General features: G+C 48.8%; 1 protein-coding gene across 14 annotated transcripts in view; it reads right to left on the bottom strand.

Moving 5' to 3' along the window:
- Nucleotides 1–9,153: 9,153 nt before the first annotated feature.
- DLG3 (discs large MAGUK scaffold protein 3) overlaps nucleotides 9,154–23,497 on the bottom strand; it is a 63,460-nt gene continuing 49,116 nt past the window's right edge. For 10 of the 14 annotated variants that reach the window (XM_082445982.1, XM_082445981.1, XM_082445971.1 and 7 more), the window contains 10 exons: nucleotides 21,412–21,588; nucleotides 21,090–21,165; nucleotides 20,183–20,282; nucleotides 16,447–16,488; nucleotides 15,105–15,155; nucleotides 14,407–14,508; nucleotides 13,437–13,609; nucleotides 12,937–13,046; nucleotides 12,511–12,602; nucleotides 9,154–11,437 (listed from right to left, as the gene is read on the bottom strand). In XM_082445982.1, the coding sequence (XP_082302108.1) occupies nucleotides 11,331–11,437; nucleotides 12,511–12,602; nucleotides 12,937–13,046; nucleotides 13,437–13,609; nucleotides 14,407–14,508; nucleotides 15,105–15,155; nucleotides 16,447–16,488; nucleotides 20,183–20,282; nucleotides 21,090–21,165; nucleotides 21,412–21,588 (1,030 nt within the window). In that variant the 3' untranslated portion in view covers nucleotides 9,154–11,330. Of the gene's footprint in view, nucleotides 11,438–12,510; nucleotides 12,603–12,936; nucleotides 13,047–13,436; nucleotides 13,610–14,406; nucleotides 14,509–15,104; nucleotides 15,156–16,446; nucleotides 16,489–18,200; nucleotides 18,247–20,182; nucleotides 20,283–21,089; nucleotides 21,166–21,411; nucleotides 21,589–23,497 lie in introns of all 14 variants that reach the window. The other 4 variants (XM_082445977.1, XM_082445979.1, XM_082445978.1 and 1 more) reach the window with 2 other exon arrangements.

The raw sequence follows: 23,497 nt of genomic DNA, 5'->3' as shown, positions 1-23,497 counted from the left end.
AAATTTATTTATATTTTATTTATTTTTATTTTTGGCTGTGTTGGGTCTTTTTGTTGCTGTGCGCAGGCTTTCTCTAGTTGCAGCGAGCGGGGGGCTACTCTTCGTTGTGCGTGGGCTTATTGCGGTGACTTCTGTTGCGGAGCATGGGCTCTAGGTGCACGGGCTTCAGTAGTTGCAGTACGTGGGCTTCAGTAGTTGTGGCTTGTGGGCTCTGGAGCACAGGCTCAGTAGTTGTGGTGCACGGGCTTAGTTGCTCCATGGCATGTGGGATCTTCCTGGACCAGGTTTCAAACCCGTGTCCCCTGCATTGGCAGGAGGATTCTTAACCTCTGCGCCACCAGGGAAGTCCGTAAAAACTAATTCTAATTAAAAGAAAACATACTATCTGCCCCAACTTGCAGAGTTTTTAAGGCCTTCTTGATCTGCTTCTTGGCGTAAACAAAACTGAAAACAGCCTCTTTTTCTTAGTCTTAGCATTAGCTCATTTGGGGTCAGGCCTCCCCGATATGATTCTGACAGCTCCGTGTTACTACTTTATATTCATCTGTGGTCACATGCCCTCTCTCCACCTTTTTAATGTCTCATCATCAAAGAACTCCCTCATTTACATCATTTTCTTTCCATACTTTTACTTCTTCATTAAAATACTTCACAATTATATGGTCAGAATTTAGTTTCTAAGAGCTTTTCAACCCTTTTGGGAGGGCAGTTAAGTAGAAAGTGCAAGAAAACTAACAGTTGATGCACCCCTACTAAGAGCTGAGCCCTTCATGTGTGCCATCCCATCTAACTGTCGTCACAACCCCGGGAAGGAGGTGGTGTCATTCTATTGTTGCCATTCCTTCCTTCCTTCTTTCCTTTCTTTCTCCCTCCCTCCCCTGTCATTCCTGTGGGAAACTGAGGCTCAGAGAGTTTAAGTCACTTAATCAAGGTCACACAGCAGGTAAATGGCAGAGCCATGATTTAAAGCTAGATCTATGGGACCCCTGCTCTTTCTTTGCCCTCATGATACCTTTCTTTTCTCTGAAACATCTGAAGTCTGCCTTCTTAAATTCTAGGGCAAAATACCTTACTATGTCCAGCCTTATGCTCTCACAAGCCCTGAGCTAATACGGTTGCTCTTTAAGTTTCCACTTCGCCAATCAGTTCTTTGTTATTGGTCAGAATTAGGTCATGGAGAGCAGACAGTTCTCTTGTGGATTTCTTTACTTTCTAAGGGGCAATATTGTCAGCAAGACAAGTAAAAAATTTTGAAATGTTCTACTTTTAAGCAAATGAAGCAAGAGAAGCCCTGGACAAAGTCCCTCATTGCTGCTAGATCTTGCCCAATGCCATTTTTGTGATCTGCATCAGGAATACATCATCCATTTCTCCCATTTTGTAAAGTGCTGTGTGACGTACTTACACGATATTACTCCTGGTCCTTTCTCCTTTCAACTTCACCAAAACTCTGTACAGGACTCTGTCCTCATGTTTGTGGATATCTATGCACACAACACAATACCACCTCCCATCCTCAAGGGCACCTCTCTTCTTTACAATGTGCTCCTCCTGATACCAAATTCCAGTTGTAAGTTTCATTCCTCCAAGTCTTAATGATATCTCTTAGGTGATATTTACTTCCTTGAGTTAAAACTTCAAGTTTACCTCATAATCTTAGGTTGAACCATATGAAGTTGCCATTTTTGTAGGTCAAAACCATGGAATATTGGCAATTTCATGTGGTTCAACCCAATGCACGTGCTGTGTGTTGATACAGAAACAGCTTAAGCCGTAAGTTCTATTTATGACTCTTCCCAGATGTATTCTCCTATGACTGAACAGGCACCTCTTCCAGTGCTGATCTTGTTGTCATATCTGATATCATCCATAGTAATTGATTTTATAATATCATCAGGTCATTTTTCTCCTTTCCCCTCCATTTTCAATTTACAGTTCTCTGTATCAGATCAGCAAGGCTCTGGGTAAACACATTTTTCCCAGTTATCATAGAGAACTCTGTCCCTAGCCAAGAGCCCAGCAATCCAGTATTTTAAACAATGGTCCAGACAAAGCAAATCCTATTCTACAGTTCCATCTCTACAGGCAACTATTTCACCATCCATCTATTCTTTTCTAAAGTACCAGTTTTCTTTTGCAAGGAAAAAAAAACCCAAAACACCACCTGGTCCGTCACATCCTTGGATTTTCTGGGCACAACTTCATAGTCCTTGGAGATGGTTTCTATGTCTCCTTTGGTGGGGCCACTCATCCCTACAGGAGGTCCACCTGTTAGATCAAGAGGTGGAGGAAGGTGGAAATGGGCAGCATTTGTTTGATTTGATAGCTTTCCCATGGCTCTCTGCTAAACTGCAATGAAAATACATGATCAAAGAAAATATTCATAATGTCTGCATACTTATGGCCCCCTCCACATTGTCAATCATGAAGCCACCAACTATTCATTCATTCATTCATTCATCTGTCCATCCAGCCAATGAGTAATTGTGGTTTATACCCAGATCCTACCCTCAGTGAGCTTATAGGAAAGGAACTGGTTAGGTTTACATTTATTATATCACAGTGATTATAATATTAAAGACAGAACATGAATGGTATAAAAGTAGGGGAAACGTGCTGAGATTTTAAAGGAGGGGACCAGGAAATGCTTTGTGGAGAAGGTTGAACTGGACTTTAAAGATGTATAGTATTTGAACATAAGGGGACAAGGGGAAGGGTATTCTAGGCAAAAAAACAAACCAAACCAACCAAACAAAAAACCAGCATGGCAAAGACATGTAGTCTTTCCATACAAGGAACGATGAATGTTTATTTGCAGCATAGAGTACTTGAAGGTGAGTATTCGGGGAAAGCTTTAAAAAGGTGGGTTGGAACCAGATTATGGAGCATCTCCAATACCTGGCTAAGGTGTTTGAACTTTACTCTGTAAGCCATGGAAGGAATTTGAGCTGGGGAGTGGTGTGGTCAGAGACAGACTCTGGGAACATTAATCAGGGCAACAGTGGGTGCAGTGGATTGGAGAAGGGAGAGTCTAGAGGTAGACTAATTTGGAGGTCATTGTAACTTCTCTATTTCACCCTTTTATAAAGCCCCATACTTTTTGTGAACAGCACCTTATCACTTTGTAAATATCTATTTGCTTGACTGTCTGATGCATGTCTCCTCCACAGTGAGCTCTATAAGGGCAGAGACTTATCTGCTTTGCTCACTGTTGTATCCCCAGGGCCTGACATGTGGAATTATGTGTTTGTCGAATGAATGAAAATAATGAAGAATCAAATTGGGATAATAGCAGTGAAAACAGTGATAGCGGACATGAGGACGATTAGAGAGACATAGAGATGATGCAAAGGTTTCAGGTCTGGGTGGAGAGGATGTTTCAACAGCATCAAATATGGCAGAGAGCTTTGTCTACCTCTATGAAGGTATCAAATCTGGTGACTTGGAAGCCACGATGACTTTTGAGAGCAGTTTCGATGGAGTGGTGAGGGCAAAAGCCAGACTGCAAAGAAATACCTAGGCGGGAAGTGGTAAGAAATAGACGAAGCAGCACAGCATGGTGGCGTAACCCGGGACCAAACTGCCCAGGTTCGAATCCTTGCTCTCCCACTTACTAGCTGGACGGCTTTGGGTGAGGTACTTAACCTCTCTCCAGGCCTCAGTTTCTTGTCTATAAAGCTTCCATAACAATCCTAGAGTTGTTGTAAAGAGTAAATAAGTAAATACATGCAAAGCTGGTAGAGCGATGCCTGACACCCAGTAAGTGCTTCTGAAGGTCTGCAATTATTATTCCGCTCTTGCTCTCTATCAGGGTCACGTGTTTCCCTCCACCCACTAACTCTTGACACCCTCTTGTCATTCTGTTTCTCCAGGAGATCTGAATTTTCCAGCCCCAGGAAAGGCTTCCTACCTTTATGGGGCAGCTAGAGTGATGATGTGGGGTTTTTAACTCTTTTCTGTTGTTTTGCAGTCTTCTTCTGCTCATCAGAGTCTCGACTCTGGTTTTTATTCCCCTTTACTTTCTCTATTGCCTGTTGTTATTTCTTCTCTAGAAATAGTGGGGTGAACTCTAGCAGACCCTGGTGAGCAAGCACCATTTTTGTCTCCTCTACTTAACAGCAAGGAGGGTGGGTTCCCCCTTGGCTTTTTTAGGATCTTTTTACCTTTACCTTTTGAGTTCTTTTTTTTTTTTTTTTTTTTTGCAGTTTTCCTGTCATTCGGCCTAGGAAACTTCAACCTCTCTGATAAGGCAAAGGCCTGGGAACCTTTTTAATGCCTGGAGAAAAGTTGAAAGTTGATAAGCTCGCATTTAATTTAACAAACACAAAGCCAGCAATTGCTCTGACTAAAAGCCAAACCTGGTGCATCACTGCCTGCAGGGGCCTCGGAACCAGGAAGTACTTCCTGGTTGGCGTCTCACAGCTGACGGCCCTCATGCTCTCGTGGGAACCACCACTAGGAGCTACTATTTGCCACCGTGGGCCACCTACACTCTCCTTAGGAGGGCATCTAGTGGCACGTTTGACACCTCCATTCCCATATTTCCCTAGCACCATTTCTTTGTCTAACGGTAAGTAATGAGAAGCAGCGCCCTCTTCTACCACAGTTTTCTATTATTTTAAGATGTCCTGGGATCGTGCGCCTCCACCCAACTGGGAAAAGGAAATTTCCCGTGTCCCAGTCCACACATCTCCTGTGGCTCCTTTTGCCCCCTCCTTTCCAGCAGGCACCTAGCCTCTGTGTGTAACGTGTGATCATGTATAAACCTTGGGCCATGTTCTTTGGCAGCTGTATTTAAGCCGTTCATGTCATCTGCATCACTGTTCATTTGTTTTTTCCAACTGCAAGTCCACACAAGGCATGAACTTTCTTTTTGTGAGGGATTCCGCACAGTACATGTTCTTTAGAATTCTATTTTATCATTGTCAATAAGCGTTAAGGGCCAGAAGAGGCCGTAGAGATCATCTGTGCAACTTCCTCCTGTTTTAGATTAAGACAGTGAGGCCCAGAGAGGGGGAGCTCATTCAACAGTCCTTTATTGAGCATGTAGCATGTAGTAGCTGCTGTGAGGGATACAAAGATACACCAGATGCAATCCCAGCCTTCTAGAAGCTTTTTGTCTAGTTGAAGTATGTTATGGACGAGGAAGAACAGAGTAAGTTCGTATAAACTGCTAAAGTGGTGCAAAGGAAGGGAGGGGGAAGCTCTTCTGGAGAGACCAGTGACGTCATCATGAAAAATGCCATTGAAGCTGAAACCCAAAGGGTTTCATAGAGATTGGGACTGGAAACATTCCAGACAGAGGCTTTGCTCACAGGTGAAAAGGCAAGTAGTCTAGATTGGTTTATAGAGAAATACAGGAGATAATAGGGAAAAGCAGATTGGGGCCCGCATAGGGTGTTCAGTACTTCGCTTGCCTACATCCCACACACCTCCACCACCAGGCTAGCCCTGCTGACCTTATAGGTCTAACCTGAACGTCTACCTCCTCAGAGAAGCCGTCTCTAAGCAGGGCCCCTCGCTATATTACCCTCTATTGCTGCATCCCATGTATTTCTTTCACAGCATTTAGTATAACAGGTAATTATATACTTAGTTACTTGTTTGTTGCCTCCCCCCCACTAGACTAGAAGCTCCCTGAGGGCAGGGACTGTCTTTGTGTGATTTGCCATTGTATTTCCAGCACCAAGCACAAGGCCTGTCATGAGGTGCTCGCCAGGTCGTGGCTCTTGTTATTGCAAGGGTAGGGGCAGTGATAATGAAAACAAAGCACTAAATTGAACACTGTAAAGAATCAAGTTTTGGTAGGAGATTGGCTATGATGAACAAAGGAGAGAAATCAGATTTTGAGCTTAGGTGACTAGGAAAATGGTGGCACTTAGGACGGGGGAGAAGAGTGGGTGAAGCAGTCTTCCTTGCAGCCAAAGGGCTCCAGGGAGGAATGGAGTCACCGCGAGGAGCGGGGGGACGTGGCATGTTCATCTTTCTCTGACGCTAAGGCTGAGAGAGGAGTCTTTGAAAGTCATGCTTGGGAGGTCCTGGCTGACCCTGAGAGCTTTCGGGCACTAGATAAACTTGTGCTGAACGAACAAATGGTCAGTAAGTGGGAGCAGAGCTGTGGGACTGTTCAGTTCCTGGTGAGCAGGCAGCAGAGTGAAAAGAAGGGGAAGGAGCTAAAGGAGAGGAAGCGGTTGGAGATGGAAAGGAGTCATAATTGGAGCAAGATCCCAGAGGAAGTAGCAGGAACTCCAGAACGGAGGTTCTCCATAAAACAGAAAACAAAATTCACATTCACCACAGGTTTGGGCCTCGTCAAATCTCTTCCCTCCAAGCTTGAGCCAAAGACTAGGACATCTCCTCTTTTATTGAGCACCTGCTATGCGACAGATACTGTGCTGAATGCTGGAAATGGGAAGGCAAATAGGACAGTCTCTGCTCGCAAAGAGGAGTCAGGGAGAGGAAGCCAGATGTCAAGAGAGAAGGGCCAGAAAACGTGTGGCAGAGGGAGAAGCAGCGCAGCGCTTGAGAGCACAGCCACTGCAGCTGGCCTGCGCTTGACTCATTGCCACGTATTAGCTGCATGACCTCCGCGTGCCTCAGTTTCAACCGGAAAATAAGGATAAGAGCAGCAACCTCACAGGGCTGTTTTTGGCAATAAATGATTTAAAACGCACAAAGCACTGAGCACGGTGCCTGTCACATAGTTAAGTGTGAAATAAGTGTTAGCGGTTACGATAATGGTGAAAGTTCTTACAGGGTCTAACAGCACAAAGGAAGGAAGGGTCATTGTGACCCACGGCATGGGGGCAGAAGAGGTGCTTCAGGAAAGGCAGCATAGAATGAGGGGAATTCTTGGAGTCTTAAAATGTTGACAGGAGTTTTGCAGGTGAGCAAGGTGGGGTGGCAGCGAGGGCATTTATGGGCAGAAAAAAAAAAAGTCAGCAAAGACACAGGGTTGTGCTGCATTCAGAGAACTCACGGCAAAAGACGAGGCAGGAGAGAAAGGGCAGGGCCGCCACGATAAGGAGCTTGGACTCTTCCCTGTAGGCAACAGAGCCCCACGGGAAGGGAGGGCGCTTTAGTAGGCCGATTCTGTCAGCTACAGGGAAGGATGGCTGTGGTGACAGGAAGGCCAGTCAGGAGAGCATCCGCTTGCACATGTTCTTCACCACCAGCAGGCAGGTCTGAATCCTCCTTCTCAAACCACCCACTTTCCAGTCCTCTGCCGTGCGCTAGATGCTTCTGGTGACAGTGTGAGTGCCGGGGAGGGACAGGACGCAGAGGGAGTCCATTAGGTCTAATGTGGAAACCACCAGTGGGTATCACCCTGCGACAATAGGCTCAGCCCTTCAGATAAAATATAGTTGGGGCTTCACAGCTGAAACAGACTATCCTCTGCGAAAGCTCTTGCTACCAAGACCCCACTGGTTCGGCCGGAACCAAGGTGTGCGGGGAGTGGGGGGGAGGGGGTTGCCAAGTTCTGCTGTTTCTGGGAAGTGATGAGGAAGAGAGGCTTTGGAGGAAATTGGAATTTGGGCTTCAGAAAGTTACTTGCAGTAATAATAGAATGTCCTAGAGGTGCCACGGAACTGACTGAATGGGTAAGAGGATTAGTGGCATCGAGGCCATGAAACCCTAGTTGGGAACAGGGATGAGGGGCAAAACGTGGGAGCGCTGAGGTGAGCGTCTCCCACAGGCGCTCGCTCGTGGGGTTGCCTTGAGAAAGCTAAGGCTCTCTCAGCAGCCACTGACACCGTGGGCCTCCAGTGGTTGGCACCAGGCAAGTGCTGTCCCCGTGGAGAGGGCTCCGTTGTCCTTTAGTACTGACCTTTCTGCTCAAGGAGCCCAGTGTCCCTTTGCAGTCCCATCCTTTTTAGCTTGACTTGGACCCACTCAGGATACTCCCCCTGTAGTCTCTCTTCCCAGTCCTGCAGCCCAACCCCTACCTTCCTCTGTATCTGTATTAGCTTCATCCTTGAGCATAACTTCCACACTTGTTTTGGTAAAGATTTTGCCTTCATTAGCTAATTTCTAGAACCACTTTCACCTTAAGACAAAGTTGGTCATTTGCATCTGAACAAATATTTTATGTAGTCACCAGCATAATCCTAGGAATGTTTTAACTTAAGGTCTGTTTGTTAGAGACGAAGAGACTGGGGCGGGACTGGCTGCGCTGTCAGCAGCAGAGCCGGGGAGAGAGCGCGGCGTTGCCTCCCAGTGGAGAAGGCGGCGGTAGAGTTCAGGGTCAGGGTGTCCACCTCTGCTCTTTCCGAGTTGCTCAGCATCTTCCCTCCGGGGCTGCGTTTCTTCAGCTGCGCTGCCTCTAGGAGGGACAGCAGCTGTGGAGCCAAAGTCTCAGCACAGAGGGATCAGAGGCCAGCTCTTTGTGCCCTTTACACTTAGGAGGTGGATTTCCTTAAAACCCCATAGAGCACTTTGGGGACTCCTTTTTGTTAGGCTGCCTTCTAGCAAATGAGAGAATGCGTGAAGAGAAGCACCCTGCAAACAGCTAAGCACTGTTGTCCTTGCTGTGGTTCGGCCCACACACACTCAGTCATCGCTCTTGAGCTGAACCACAGCAGGACGTCCTCGGGCTTCTCCACACAAGCTACAGGGACATCAGCCACGTCACGGGCACCTGCTCTAAGCGCTCCTCCTGTCGTCACAGGGTTGCCGGGATGACTGCCACCCTGCTCTGCAACCTGGGCCCATCTCACCCCCATTCCCCCTGCGCCCTAATGCTTTCTGGTAGCTGGGAGCCCAGCTTTTTCTTACCATGTTTATTACTCAGTTCTCTGCTCCTGCCTTGGCTCCCGCTTTCTCTAACAAACATCTGTGCTGCATTAGGCACCTCCTGTCTTTGTGTACCTTTGCCATTTTGCCCCGAAGGCCGTGGATGCCCTCCACACACACCCGGCCAGCACTACCTGAGGCAGTTTTTGGGGGGTGGGGTAGAAGACTGAGCGCAAAGCTTTCACAAAGGACCTCTTATGACCACAGGAGTCTAGAGCCATCCAGAGGAACACCTGACTCGGTCAGCTGACGGTCACTAAGCAGAGAGCCTTTTGGCCCCCAAAGGTTTGGGCCATTTTTCCCACTGCTGTGCCCCCACCCTCCCCTCTCAACTACTTCAAGAAGGTCTCTGAGCCACAGTTCATTGCAACTATCATTTATTAAAAAATATACGTCTCCTTGGAAGGAACACTGGTAAACCAACTAGTGTCATGCTTGCTTTGAATCTCTGCTTTTCTTCCCTGGGAGGGGTAGAGGGTTGAGCGTCACTCAGACTACATCACTTAACATCAGAGAAATCAACAACACTCCCAGCTCACCCCCTCCTCCCCAGAGTCATAGTCGGACACCACTTTACCCCTCTTGCCTCCAATCCAGTGTACTGCGCAGGTAAAGCTGCTGCCCTTTCTTTACCCACATTCTGGGCCCCACACTTTACAGTTAGCCTCATCATGCTGGTAGGAGAACTGTTAACAGACTTCCCAAATCTGGCTGGTAGCGCTCAAAGCATCTTCGACATGTATGCTTTGCGCCGGTTGTGACACAGTGGGCTAGGAAACAACAGGCTCAACCCTGGGGCCCAGCATGTCCACGCTCTTCTCCCCTGGGTCGTGCCTCCAGCGTGGAGCTGAGGGAGGCATGGTGGCTTCAAAGGAGCATGGTGGGGTGGGGTGGGGTGGGGTGCGGTGGGGCGGGGCCCGGGCCACACCTGCCGTCTGCATTTGCGGTCAGAGAAAAACCCCCTTGACCACAATCACTGCCGTCTGACTCTGGGAAAAAGCAACAAGGTTTCACATCTCAACAGTAAGTGAATCGTAGCTCTACAGCTCAAATTGACAGCATCAAAGTACTTTCTTCTTGAAGAAACAGTAAGCTACCAGCTGTTGGTGAGGGATTGGGGTAGGTAGGGCACATGAAGCAGCTGCGAAAAAAACCCAAATCAAACTTTTCATTATGCGGCTGGCCAAGCTCAGGGCCGTCCCACTGTCCCAGCGCAGAGCTGGAAGGCAAGTGACTCCCCGTCCCTGCCAGTGGGCCCCATGACAGGGCCTCGGCTGAGCCCAGCATGTCCCTGGCAGGTGAGTGAAGGGACACGTTACAGTAGGAGGCCCAGCTCCTGTCGGTTCTCAACTGCCCCCACTTCCCTTTGCGCTGACGGGATGGCCAAGCCTGGGTCACCTAGTCTATCACGAGGCCCGGCTCCTCCAGAACATCATGAGCCTTTAGAACACGGTCAAATTGGATTCTACACATTCACTTAAATAGTAAAAGTAAAATTTGGAAGAATGAAAAGGCTGACACAGTAGCACAACATGGTTTTGGTTTAACAGCAGCTTAAAAATGAACAAAAAGGAAACCTCTCATGCAGACACATCAGGTGGCATAAAACAATCGGCAATTTAATACGGTGGGAGCACCGTTAGCCATTCTCTCGCTCCCCACACGCGGGCCTGACTGTGCCCCAAGGGCAGCATCGGCCCTAGGGTCACAGCTCCAAGCCTCTGGCCCCCAGGCCAAAGCCCTTTCTCACCGTTCTCCGGCTGACCCCTCCTAAAGAAAAGCTCAGCTCTCAAGAGAATGACCAATGCGGGTGCCCTCGGTACAGCACTTACTACCACTTTCACTCCCTCCCCAACCAGTTGGGATATAAGATGCCATCTGATTGGAATATGAAAATTAAAGCATTTCTCTAATAACACAGTACCATTGATGAAGTCTCCATAGATTTTCTAGTCCAAATGCGTGTGAATATATATATATATTATATGAGAGTGTATAATATATATATATATAATAATTTCTATATATTTTATATAAATTACATATATATATCTATATATAAATAAGATACTTTCTGTCGCCATGACCGCGCTGTCCCAAGCCGCGAGGCAGTGTACAGATCGTAGCAAAGCCTGGGAGCCTCTCCTCGCGGGGTGCGCGGGGCTCGCTTCATAAGCCGCGCAGCTGTCCAGTCTGTCTTTCCATCAGTCCTCCTCTCTTCTCTTCGCTTCTGCTTGGTTTTATGAAAACAATGACTCTGATGGATTTGCACCTGTGCTAGTGCTTGGGAAAGGTCCATGCAGGAATGGGCGCAGTCACATGATGAGTGAGATGGCATCATCCCAAAAAATAAACTAAAACAAAACAAAAATTTAAAAAAACAGAACAGGACTAGAAAACTCAATTTTTTGGACATATCTAAAAAGGAGACAAGAACAGTAGTCATCTGTTCTCCCCATGGGGACAGGAATGAAGAGGGAGGAGGGAAGAGGGGCTTGATTTCTTCTGTTCACAATAGAATGGTTGGAGGGGATTCTTCAGAGTTTTTCAGGGGATGGGACCCAAATGTAGTGCCCAGACTGGTCCTCAATGATTTGTTTGATTTTGTTATAAATCTCTTCCAGTGAGTCACCCTGTACAATGGCTGAAGAGGAAAACAGAATTATTACTGTGCTCCACAGCAACCCCCTGCCCCAAACCCTGACAGTCTGGCCCATCCCAACTGTCCCACAGCTCAGCCCCGCTCATTCACTAGGCGGCCGTCTGGGAGCCCGGGGCACTGGGGAAACTGGCGGGCACTGCAGGCTCGGGGCTTGATGTCAACTTGCTAAGACAGTGAGACTGAGCAGCAATTAGTAGGAAAATGTGTTCTTCAAAAATGTTTATTGAGCACCCATTAGATGCCAGACCTTGTAGATCATGCCCCTCTTGGCTGCCATGAGGCCGGCAGCTGGTAATTCTAACACGGCCTTACCAGAAGATGTGGAAAATCCTGGTTATCCAGAGCAAGAGCTGAAAAAGCCACAATTTCTGGCAAGGTGCCGTGCTCCTGGGGCCGTCACACCTGCTCCATGTCAGAGGTCAACCCGACAAACAAGGACATGGATGCTAACAGAAGAGGGCGCTCCAAGACCCAAGGTATGCGAGGACAGTTATGAATCCTGTCCCCCGGTAACCTTGCAGCACCACCAGCTAGAGTTTACTCAGCACCACCTTGCACACATATGTCCCTGTACTTCAAAAGGTAAGCAACATATTACACAGAAACCTTCCCAACCTTTTAGGAACTGACCCTTCTAAAGTAGGTGACCATATAAACACACACGCACGCGTGTGCACACACCGACAGACAGCCTGAACACCACGCCAGGGAATCATCATCATCAACAAACGTTCACTCAGCACATAAAACATGCAAGGACAAGTGCTGGACGGGGCAGCCTGGGAGGGAGGGAAACAACCTAAAACAGGGAGCCTACAATCTAGGAGGGACATGAAGACGAACAAAAACGATCAAAGGCAGCATTTGGTGATGGTGGTTGATACCAGAAGCTGGCTAAACTCCTCTGGCTGGAGGGCACTTGAGTACTTTGGAAATGCTTGAGCTCAAAAGCACCCAGAAGCTCTGTGCAAGGTGTCTGGGCCTCTTGGAAACACTCACAGAATAGGTGCCCAGCTGCTCCCACGTTACCCCAGCTGTGCAATGGGGAGACTTACCTGTGAAGTATTCTCCAAACTCCTGCTCCAGTTTCATGGCTTTGTCATAGATCTTATTTGCTTGTTCATATGTCTGCCGTCGGTTCATTTCCCTGCCAAAGACACGGAAGAAAACAGTACCCAAAACTAGGTTCTATGTTTTGATTAACATAAAGGACTGTTCCAGGCTCCCTGAAAAGCTGCTCAGCTGCCCTCTGAGAGCAGCAGCGGCCCAAGGCTCAGCATTCCTCAAACCTGGAAGGTTTGAAAGCTCAACCAGTAATACACGCAAGAGCACTCGAATCCAAAGGAGCCCCCAGTGAACAGGGTGGGGCGCAGACATTCCACTGGGCACCCATTGGGTCTTACCCCTGCCCAACAAACCACTTGATTTTTCATTTCCTTTCCAGGGCCCTCTCCTAGCCGAGAGTCTCAGCAAATACTTACATAAGCGCTTCAATAGACTTGGGCTTGATGAAAATGGCAATGGGGTAAAGTTGTGACTGCTGCAGCCTCTTGATAGCATTGCCAGAAACATCTAAGATGCAGTGCTTGCCCTGAAACAGCAAAGACTGGCATCAGTGCACCCAGTCCCTGTCTACGCACTGTGCTAACCCAAACATCCGCCTGCGGGAAACATGGGGCCGCCCAGAGAGGCCCGGAAGATTCTACTTCTGAGGTACCCAGGCTCCACATTTTGCTCCTACTACCCAGACAAGGCCACATCTGCAGCTGCAGGTGGGTGACGCCCTGGGGTGAGTTGCGCAGAGGAGACAGATGCCTCCAACCCGGAGCTGGGAACACGCGGAGCGGGCGTGGCCTTGCTCAGCACTGCCACTCGGGAGGCCATGTGCTGGAAGGATGAGGATCCACGCAGCACCCAGGCTGCTTCTGTGCTCCCTTTGAGGGTAATTTCGTAGGGCCACCGCCTCCTCCTCTCTCCTTACCCTCTCTGCAACTGCCCTCACTGACTGGATGCTGGTCCCATAGAGATTATCGTTGAATTGGCCTGCCTCGATGAACTTGTTGTCCTGAATATCCTTTTCCATCTGCTCTCGGGAGACCACAAAGTGGTAGTCTTGCCCATCCACTTCATTATCACGCCGAGGCCGGGTAGTATCTGCAGGAAGAGAGGAAACGCTCTGTGGTGCAAGGACAACGACCTGCCCCAAGCCCCCGAGAGCTGACTTGTTCCCCCCAACCACCGCTGGGCCCCAGGGCCACTCCAGTGCTTTTCAGATGAGTCAGGGGAAAGAGGCTGGGAAGAAGTTTGTCTTGCCTACATCTCTTCTAACTGCCAGGTTAGAAGCTGGGAGCTATCTGCTTTAGCTTCAACTGGACCAGAAAGGTGGGGTTTCCTGGGCCAAGGTCTGGCAGACAGAGGGTGCCAAACGTGGTACAGGAGCCAGCAAGCCTCACAAGCCGACCAGCGGGCCGCACCCACACCTCGTGGGCGGGGCACCCCCAAGCGTCCAGTCGTCCAATCGTTCCCGACCACCACCACTCAAACTCCTCTCCAAGGCAGGGAGCAGGCTGGCCTGATGTCTTAATCCTCCCCACATCAGCTTTGGGGGAATGCGTTGCTGCCTAATCTCTTCCAGGGTGGGTTTTTTCTTTTTACATTTTTTAAAACTATCTAGTTTTTCAGCAGCGCCGGGTCTTACTTGCGGCATGCGGCATCTTCGTGGCGGCATGTGGGATCTAGTTTCCTGACCAGGGATCGAACCTGGGCTCCCTGCATTGGGAGCATGGAGTCTTAGCCACTGGACCACCAGGGAACTCCCTCTTCCAGGGTGTTAGATGCACCCTGTTCCCAGAGAACCCTAGAACCTGGCTGCAGGCCCTTTCCATAAAACATCAGAGCAACAATTCCCAGGGCACCAACGCCTCCCTCCCAAAGATGCCCTGGGCTTTTACGTGGTACACAGGATCCAAATTTATGCGGGAACTCCGAAATCAGGTCATCGTTGACTCTGTCCTTCATTGGGCCCAGGATGATGACAGGCCTTGCATAGTGAACTGGAGAGCAAGCACGGAGACAGTCAGTGAGGCCCCCACCAGATGGCCTGTTGTCCCTCCCCGTCTGCCTGGAGCACTGAGGCTCTGGAGCCACTGCTCAGATGGGAGAGCACATCTTCGGCCATTCTGCCTTTTAACTACAAAGACATCAAAGAGCCTTTAATTTGAGAATATCTAAGTCCAAGGCAAGTATGAAATCAGAAGCCTCTCCCTTTCCGACAGATTCAGGAGAAATCTCTGCATGGGCACCAAGAGCTGAGCAAGGGTTTTCAGAGCAGCCACGGAAGGGAGGGACCGGAGCCTCTCTTTTAGCAGTGGCCACATCCACTGAAATCAACCTCTGCCATCCTTGTCAATCTGTCCTATCCTTCGGAAAGCATCCCAGCAGCAAGCAAAGGTATAGTGAGGGATGCACACTGGGTGGCCTTCCCTGTTCTCTCTAACACTAGGAAGAAGTAGATGAGAAGGAGGCACCCGGGAGCTGGATGCCCTCCTACTCCCCCACCTTCACCCCTCTGCCGCCACGGCCAACCACTGGGCCGGGCCCCATGACCACCAGACTGGCTCAAAGGCAAGGCTCTCAGAAGGGGGCTTACTTTCTTGCCGTGTCACTGGCTCATATGACAAAATAGCATCCTCTTGTCCTTCTGCAACAAAAAAGGGAGACATGTTAGCACTTTATAATCTGCCTCCCTGTGTCCTCATCTCCCTACAACGTTCACTTCACCCCCACCTCTGCCAGAAAACAGCCTTGTCAGCTGGTACTTGCTAACACCTGCCCTTGGGCCTGTCTACTTCCCACTGGCAAGAAAGCACAGGAAGACCTTCACCGCCCCGGGGACAGGAGTCAGGAGTCCTCTTGTTCAGTGAAATATAGCTGAGCAAAGGGACATGACCCAGAAGCCATGAAGCCTCCATCAAAAGCCACCTCAATTTCTCAGAACTCTTCTTATAGGTAATAGTCTACTGTGCTCAGTTGCCTTCTTGCTCTGGTGAGAATCACAGGAAAGCATCAACTGGTCGAGACACACTGCCTGTGTCCCCTCATCCGCGGGCAAGGGAGTCAGGGCACTCATGCAGGTCCCCAAAGATGCAACTAAACTTTGCCCCTTTTAAGGGTCTACCTATCTCCCCTTCACTGGAAGAAGCAACCAGAAAAGTGGCACAAGGCTGGGCTAAGGTCCTCAGTGCCCTTTAAGAGCAGTGCTTAGCACCGCTCTCCCCTCATGGTAGAGCTCCATCTATCCTAGCAGTGATGAGCTCTTCCTAAAACAGTCACCAAACGACGTGGTACTGGGCGCTAGGAGGTCCCAAAGTGGCCGACGGCAGTGCCGGGGAAGGCAGCGATATCTGCATCAAGCCCCAGGATGCATTCTCAGGGCCTCCAGCCACAACTCCTGAGAGGCCAGTAGTCTCAAAGTTCATGCAGCTTGAATTGTGGCTTCTCTGGCCTGGTCACAGGATCTCTGAAGGAAAACTGGGCAGTCATCTGGTCATTTAGCCCAGCTAAAAGGTAAGGACACCAAGCCTTAACCCAGGAAGTACTAGTGACCTGGAAAGGCAATTCAGAACAATATCCCACAGGAGCCATTCTTCTTTTTGTCTCTGAGCAAATCTGTAAAACTGGCAGCACCTACAGCCCATAGTGGCTATGGCAGGGATTTGCTCACTGGCTGCTCAGCCTTCCCAGGGCCCAGGGAAGCTTTTAAGTCAGGTCCTGGCCAGAACTGCAGGGCTTATGCTCTCCCCTTTAATCCACAGCCTAAACCCCATCCCATAAGGACAAAATGGCCACAGCATTTCCAGGATCTCCAAGTGTACATGGCTAAAAGAAGCACTAGCCTCTGAACAGAAATGGCAGCCGTGCAACGCTGGAATGAGGATGGCTGGGACACGTGGTAGAGCTACATGACATGGGGGAGAATGACACACACTTACTGGAACTGCTTTCGCTGTCACTGGTGTTGGATGTCACTCCCTCTGCAAGCCAACAAGAAAGAGACTCCGATTCAGAACACACCACTGAGAGGTCACACGCGGCACAAAACTCAAATGCTCCAAGAGCCAGACACTGAGCTGCCAACCAAGTCAGGCCATGGGAGGCCTGCCACATCAGGCTACCAGCTGGGAGGCACAGCTCCAATCCTGAGCCCCGGCCACCTCGCACTTGTCCCCAGGGCCCTCTGGGGCTGCCAAGGCCCTCCCTATAGACTACCAGCTTCCAATCTTTGGCAGCATCCTCTTCATCTGAATCAGAAGAACTGACTTGGACGGTTTCCAAATCCTATCCCAAAATGCACCTCCCAATGCTAGACGGGCAGTGACAGTAGCAAAGGAAGCCTAGCGACCAGGCTGCTCTTGAATTTCCTCCCCACATAGAACCCCTGAAGTACAGAATTGTGCAGGACTAAGAGGCTAAGCACTGGGTTGGCTGAGCAGTCAGTAGGGAATGACGTGTTGGCCAATGGGTGGAACCAACAGCCCTCCTGCCACTGCTACCTGGAAAGAGGGCTTGGCCCCAGCAGTGAAGGGGGAGGCTCCTCCGTCCAGGAGAAGACAGACACGTCACAACACACAGACAACAAATGAAGAAGAACACTGGGAAGACAAGACGATCCTCCTGTCTCAGACTGTTGGGGCCTCCCCGCATCTGAGCGGGCACAGCAGCCGCACTCACAGGAGGCACAGAGCACAGTTTGGCCCAAAGAAAGCCCATCGCTCCCAAGACGACAGGCGAATGAAGATGAAACATGGAAACAACGAACTATGGAGTGAGACACTGCTTGTTTCAGCCAAGATGACACTGTTCCAGACCGTGATATGCTGTGGCCCCCAGGAAGGACTGGCTGAGTCACCACCCATGCTAGTTCCTGAGCAACCCCCCGATGAAGCTCCTTTACCCTCATGCCTTTATTACTTATGGAAGGAGAGTATCCACTAACAGAACCTGCCTGGCACGGCCGCATGTGTGTGCCCGTGCCTGTGTGCACAGCAGGGAGGCTAAGGCCTTATCATCTAGGTCCCTTCCTTTTTCAACTCTAGGATTATTTTCCAGAGGGGAGAGGTTGGTCAGAGTTTTCCCAAGCTAAAGCACTAAATATATATAGTCCAGAAAATGCTGTCGAGGCTCCCGCCCGCTCAGCCCCTTAGAGATGCTCTGTGGGGAGCCAGCCCACAGCCATCTGCTGAGGCCCCTGAACCTTCTGGGACATCCCAGATGTACGCTGGGTAAAGGGCTTCACAGTACTCTTACCCCCTGTTTAGAGAGACTGAAACAGCTAATTCTTAAGTCCAATTCTTTAGTGCTGTGTCACTGGAAGAAGAATACAACGGGCGGGTACCCCTCACCTCAACAATAGGTTAGAGATGAGCTGAGTGGTCACCCCTGGAGAAGCACTTCTTGCCCCCCCTCACTTATAAGGTGGGATACCAAGACGGCTCCACACCATTTCAAGGTACAAAAGGAAAAAAAGAGACATGGATGATAGGCTTTTATTAGGGTACCAGGGATCCAGAGCAAAAGTGTGACATTCAGAGCCACTTCTAATTCCTCCTGATGTGGTACCAGTTCTCACAGATTCTCTCACTGCCCTCCCCTCCGCCCTTTGCCCTCACCCATGTCCCCTATACCCCAACCCCAGCAACTCCACTCATGCCAGAAATACAGTTAACGGTATGTAAGTTTGACTTACTCAGGTTCTTTGCTCCATAATAATCGTCACTTAACCCAGGGAAGTCCTAATTTCACAGACAGCAGGACAAAGTGGGAGGGAGGGAGGGAGGGAGGGAGGAAGGGAGGGAGGGAGGGAGGGAAAGAATTGGGGAGAAGACAGAAAATAGAGAAAAAGACAAGGGGAAGGAAGAATACAGAGCCAGGTGAGCATCAGTGACAGAAGCATGAAATACTATGAAGACCTATAAATATAGCCAGGTTAAGAACTTTGCTACAGAAAGAACATCCCAGGTCATATATGATACCTGGACTTCATGCTGCCCAATTTGTTGCCAAAAGGCCCTGGAGTGGATGACCTTTTTGAGGTGGTGTATATATAGCCTACAGGCCGACAGGACAGACAGGTGACTTACCAAGGCTTGGAGCACCTGCTTTGACTAAATGTGTAGTTACACAGCCATCTCTGCTTTGCCCCTGAAATCACCATTTCCCTCTGAGGGTGAATGAAAAATCAAACATCTATGTGTGGCAGACAGGCCGGCAGAATTATCATCATCCCAAGGAGCTTTCGTCCAATACTGACTCACTCTGTCCAAACCCTTCAGGGAAAGCTTCATGCAGTCTGAGGTGTGGGCTTCCAAGCTGACCTGAGTTGTGCAGACCACAGGGGATGAGCTCAGCTTCTGGAGAATAAGCACTAGGCAGTTTCAACTCTTATCCAGCCGCCAATCCCCTCCCCCGTTCAGCTGGGCCGCCCAACAGCGAAGCCTCCCCAGGCTGGGCTCAGCACGGAAGTTCTGGAACTTGTCTGGTGAACTGTGGTGACCTCACCTCAGGCCTCTGTCTCAGACCGCCTCCTACTGCACCTAGTGCTTCTTATTGAGCTGCCCAGGACTGTGAGCCCTAACCAGCATCTGGATGAGGGCACCCTTGTAATCTACTAGCTGCCACCCCAGACGCTGATGACCTATGTATCCCATGACCATGAAACATTCTGGCCTAGAAAAAGGACATTCCCTATCGGAACTAGTCAGTCTCCTGCTGTCCCAACAGCTCAGGACCCCGAGACCCCTCCTTGTGAGGCAGAAGAGGAGAGGTTTACAATTCACCATGAGCCATGTGAGCAATATTTTAGCAGCCTGACCTGGTATTTAAGGTTAGGGTGAGAGCAGTTAATTTCTGAGGCACATGGTAGAAAGAGAATATTTCTCAGGATGGCAAGTTCATTTAGCCCAGCTTTATGGCCTTTTCTATCAAACCAGCTTTGTGTTTCTCAATAAACCTTTATTTGGACAATGTTTAGTAAACCCCGTTCGGTGTCAATTCCTTTAAGCAAGCAGGATTTTATTTTGAAAGCTGGCTCTGTAACACTCTGGGAAGACAGTGAGTCTGTTAGAGCTGTGTGAACATCCCTATGCATTACACACATATGCATGTGCGTGTAATTCAAGAAGGAGGCCCAACTCCAGGTGTCCAGGGAAGAAAAGGCTCTTCTCTTGACATAGATGAGTGAAGATAAGGGAAAGAAAACACAAGAGGAAGAAGCCAGGAGAGCAACACTGAGTCCCTAGACTTGGTTTTCTTGAAAAACCGTTTTTCTGAACTGTGGCTGATAACTGCTCATCACCACCACAGCAGAGCTCAGCCCGGCACTCCCAATGCCAGTGCCAGCGACTTCCTGGTGGGCAAGCCCTGGGACCAGTTCTACCTCAGAGCCTCCAACATTCTTTCAGAGCGAGGAGCTGGACAAAAAAGACCCAACGTCTCCCTGTGCAGACCAATTTCTACCCTGACTCTGCAAATAAGCAGGTACACACACACACACACACACACACACACACACACGCATGCACACATGGCAGATAGACAGGGGGACCAACACACACGGACACACACACACCCACACCCATACCCACACACACTTTCCCAGTCTTCGGTGCAAATGAGGAAGAGAGGGCGGGGCTGTGGGTGGCCTGCTCTCTGTTCCCTGCTGCTACTTACGTTCCTGTACGCTGCTCTCCTGGGCCATGTTTTCTTTGCTCTTGTAAAATGGAAACTTTCGAGAGAGGCGGAAACTCTTTTTACGTTTCGTTTTGATCGACTGTGAAAGAACATGAAGATGGAGGGGAAGGACAGAAGAAAAAAAAACAGAACAATGGATTTTAAAGCATGCAAGAAAAACTAAAATGGAGACAATGGTGAGCTAAACAAAAGACCATCTCTCACAAATGGAGTCTATGAGATTAAATGAAAGTTGATGTAAGAGGAAAATTATGTTTACAGGAAAATGTTGTAGGGATGTTAGAGGTTTCTACCTAATCCAGACTCACAGCACTCACTGGTACTTCCTAAAGGATAAAGGTCACTGTAGCCTCCTGGACACATGCCCTAAGGTGCCACTGATACACACAGAGTCATCTACTCCGTGTCTCTCTTCCCTCTACCGCTCCGGAAGTTCTTTGGCCTGTGAAGCTCACAGAAGAAAAGGGGTGAATGGAGAGAGCCCTCATGCCTCGTTTGGTCTGAAGGGCAGTCGGAGCTCTGGGGCTGGCCTTGCTGGCTGGATGATGAGGCCAGGCTCTGTTCAGGGTCCCCACAGCTCCGAAAGGGTCTACAGCCAGGGAGACACCCACAAGTGGTTTCATGTGCCCCAAGAAAGTCAGCCTTCCAAACAGTCCAACTCCAACACATCTTCAAGAGCCAGTTACCCAGGGGGGAGGAGTATATACTGGCTGTAGAGGTTGGGTGCCCGCTCTCTCTGCTTTGTGAAAAGCAGTCAGTATTCTGATAGGACAGAGCCAGCGCCCTGAAAAAGAGATATTCTTTTGTGCTCGCCAGTTCTCTTATCCACCAGACAGACTTCAAGCCTCTTCACATATGGCTGACTTCCTTGGGGATCCCCACTTACCCTGTTAGACTCAATCATCCCCGTCCTGGCATGAAACTTCACGGTTTTCAATCGAGCCCTTTCTTTCTTTTCCACCCTGTTTTGGAGTCAGAAAGAAGTCCTGTTACTGCCAGTGCATGGTCTCAGCAGTGGGTTGCAGTGGGCACAGCAGCCATCTTTGACTCACTGAATCGTAACCATGTCCTGAGCACCAACTCTCTACCAAAAAGGAGTAATAAAGCACATCCACTGCTCTCAAGCAACTTATAGTATAATTGGTAAAAAAGAAATCAATACCAGGAACAGGGTAAGGAAAACCTCGCTCATGATCATGACGACTCACCTCTTCTTACTGGGGATCACACCAATTTGCTCACTTTCTCCATGAGGGGTCACCAGTCTCGCCTGCCACCACTCATCATCAGAGGCGTTAATGACATGTAGAATGTCACCATAGGAGAAGCTGAGGCCTTGGCTCGGCAGGCAGCTGTCCCGAGTCCGGTCATAATCAAACAAGGCCCTGGAAACAAACAGTGAAAGATGAAATGGTCATCTCAACCCTAAACAGGTGGAAGGATGACAGAGGAAGGCCAACCCAAAGAGTCAGCACACACCCAGCAGCCTTACAGCAGACCAGAAGGAATTCTGTGGGAGACTGCATCCTTCTTTCAGTCTTGACATTGTAAATATCCCATTCTCCCAACAAGGGGCGTAAGGGAAAAAAATCTTTCACGAGTCCCATCTCCTCCCAGCTTCTGGACATGAAGTGTGAGTCCGAAGCAGAACACCCTCGCTAGTCTTCTCCCTCAGCCACATCCTAGGGAAACAAGTTAGCTCTGCCAATGGGCTGTCTCAGTTTACAACAAATCTTTAAAAAGTAGTTGAAGATAGGACACAAAAATGTTAACTACAATCCCAAACAATGAATGGTAAATGCTGTAGAAATACAAAAGAGAAAAGGGCCGTGCATCCTGGGGCAGCGAAAGAAAAAGCTAAGGCTGATGTTGACCCGCACAAGAATAAAGTTGAAGGGGCCCCTATAAAGAAGTCTCCCAGTTCAGTCTCTCTGTCTCATGTACGGGGAAACGGAGGCTCAAGGAGGAAGAATAATTTGACTGAGGTCACACACCAAAATAACTGGGACAGAAGCCAGGTCCTCTGACAAGACATGCAGAGTAAAGATTAAAGGGGAGGGTAGGAGAAGGTGGGGAGAGAGCTATTCCATCTAGGCTTGAAAAAAAGGAGGAGACCAGCTTGGTTGCAGCTGAGAGTCATGGAAAATGAGGCTGGAAATAAAGGCCTGAGGCCAATTTTGGAAGGTCTTGAATAGACCTGATCTAGTGACCCCTGAAGATTTGGGAGTAAGGAAGTGACACATCAAAAGAGACTTAGGAACATTAATCTGACCTCATATATGATGAGATAGCAGGGAAAGGGGGTGGATTTGAAGGAACATTTAAACCAAAGCTACAAGCTCAATCCTTCAGGATACACCGCTGACTTCGGCTCTGGTGAAGCTAGTGGTACTTGAGAGCAGAGCTCCCCTGCTCAAGGAACAAACACATCTACATGCAAGTGTCTACTTTTCTCATCCACTGGATCTCTCCTCGTACGCAGTCACCACAAATGGGTGATTTCAGTGAGAAGTCTGTATTTTTCTACTTGCAATCTAGGCTCTGTCTTCTTCGTATTCTCTGTTAACACCTTTGCACATACAGCCCAGCAGATTTCCCAGAACTAGTTCCAAGACTTAGACTTCTACCTGCAATACAGTGGTCTGTGGCTCGGAGGGAAGCTGCAAAGTAAAACATACTATTTCCCCACGTGCAGGCTGGCCCAAATGAAATGCAGAAGGTCATAAAACTGTGGAGCGTGAAACACCCATCTACATCTTAAACTTCTTAAAATGGAATCCTTAAGAAGTCACTGTCAGAGTATTTGAAAATGAAAATACCCAAATTCTGACAAAAAGCCCTTTATCTCCCTCAATTTACACACTCAAAGCAATAAGGAGAGAGGCTGAGGTCAGCAGATTAAGGAGGCCCTCCATCCCCAAGGTTCTTTCTGGGCTTTGTGTGATAGAATCAAATCTGAACACGTTTGCACTGCATTCGAAACTGAGTGTCCTAAAGCAAGGAAGCTATTCTGTCAGAGCTTCCTACGAACACGTACATGGTGAAGACCTTATCCTAAGTGACAATGAGAAACACTAAATGTCATTATGGGCTTCAAAGATTAAAACAAATATAGTAAGGAAAAGAAAAGAGCTTGGATTCTGTACAAATTAGTTTGGGGAGGGAAGGAAGAAGATGTTTAAATGAGTTAGGAGAGATTAGGATGAGGCTGTAGAAGATTAGAAGGGAGAGTTTGCTGGTTACAAGTTTAAAACATAAAAGGGACAATCCAATATATATTTTAGCACCTCACAG

This window comes from Balaenoptera physalus (assembly GCF_965194825.1).
Source record: "Balaenoptera physalus genome assembly, chromosome: X".
In the NCBI taxonomy this organism is placed as follows: Eukaryota; Metazoa; Chordata; class Mammalia; order Artiodactyla; family Balaenopteridae; genus Balaenoptera; species Balaenoptera physalus.
The sequence above is the reverse complement of the archived record's forward strand: the minus strand, read 5'-3'. Positions and strand labels throughout refer to the sequence as shown.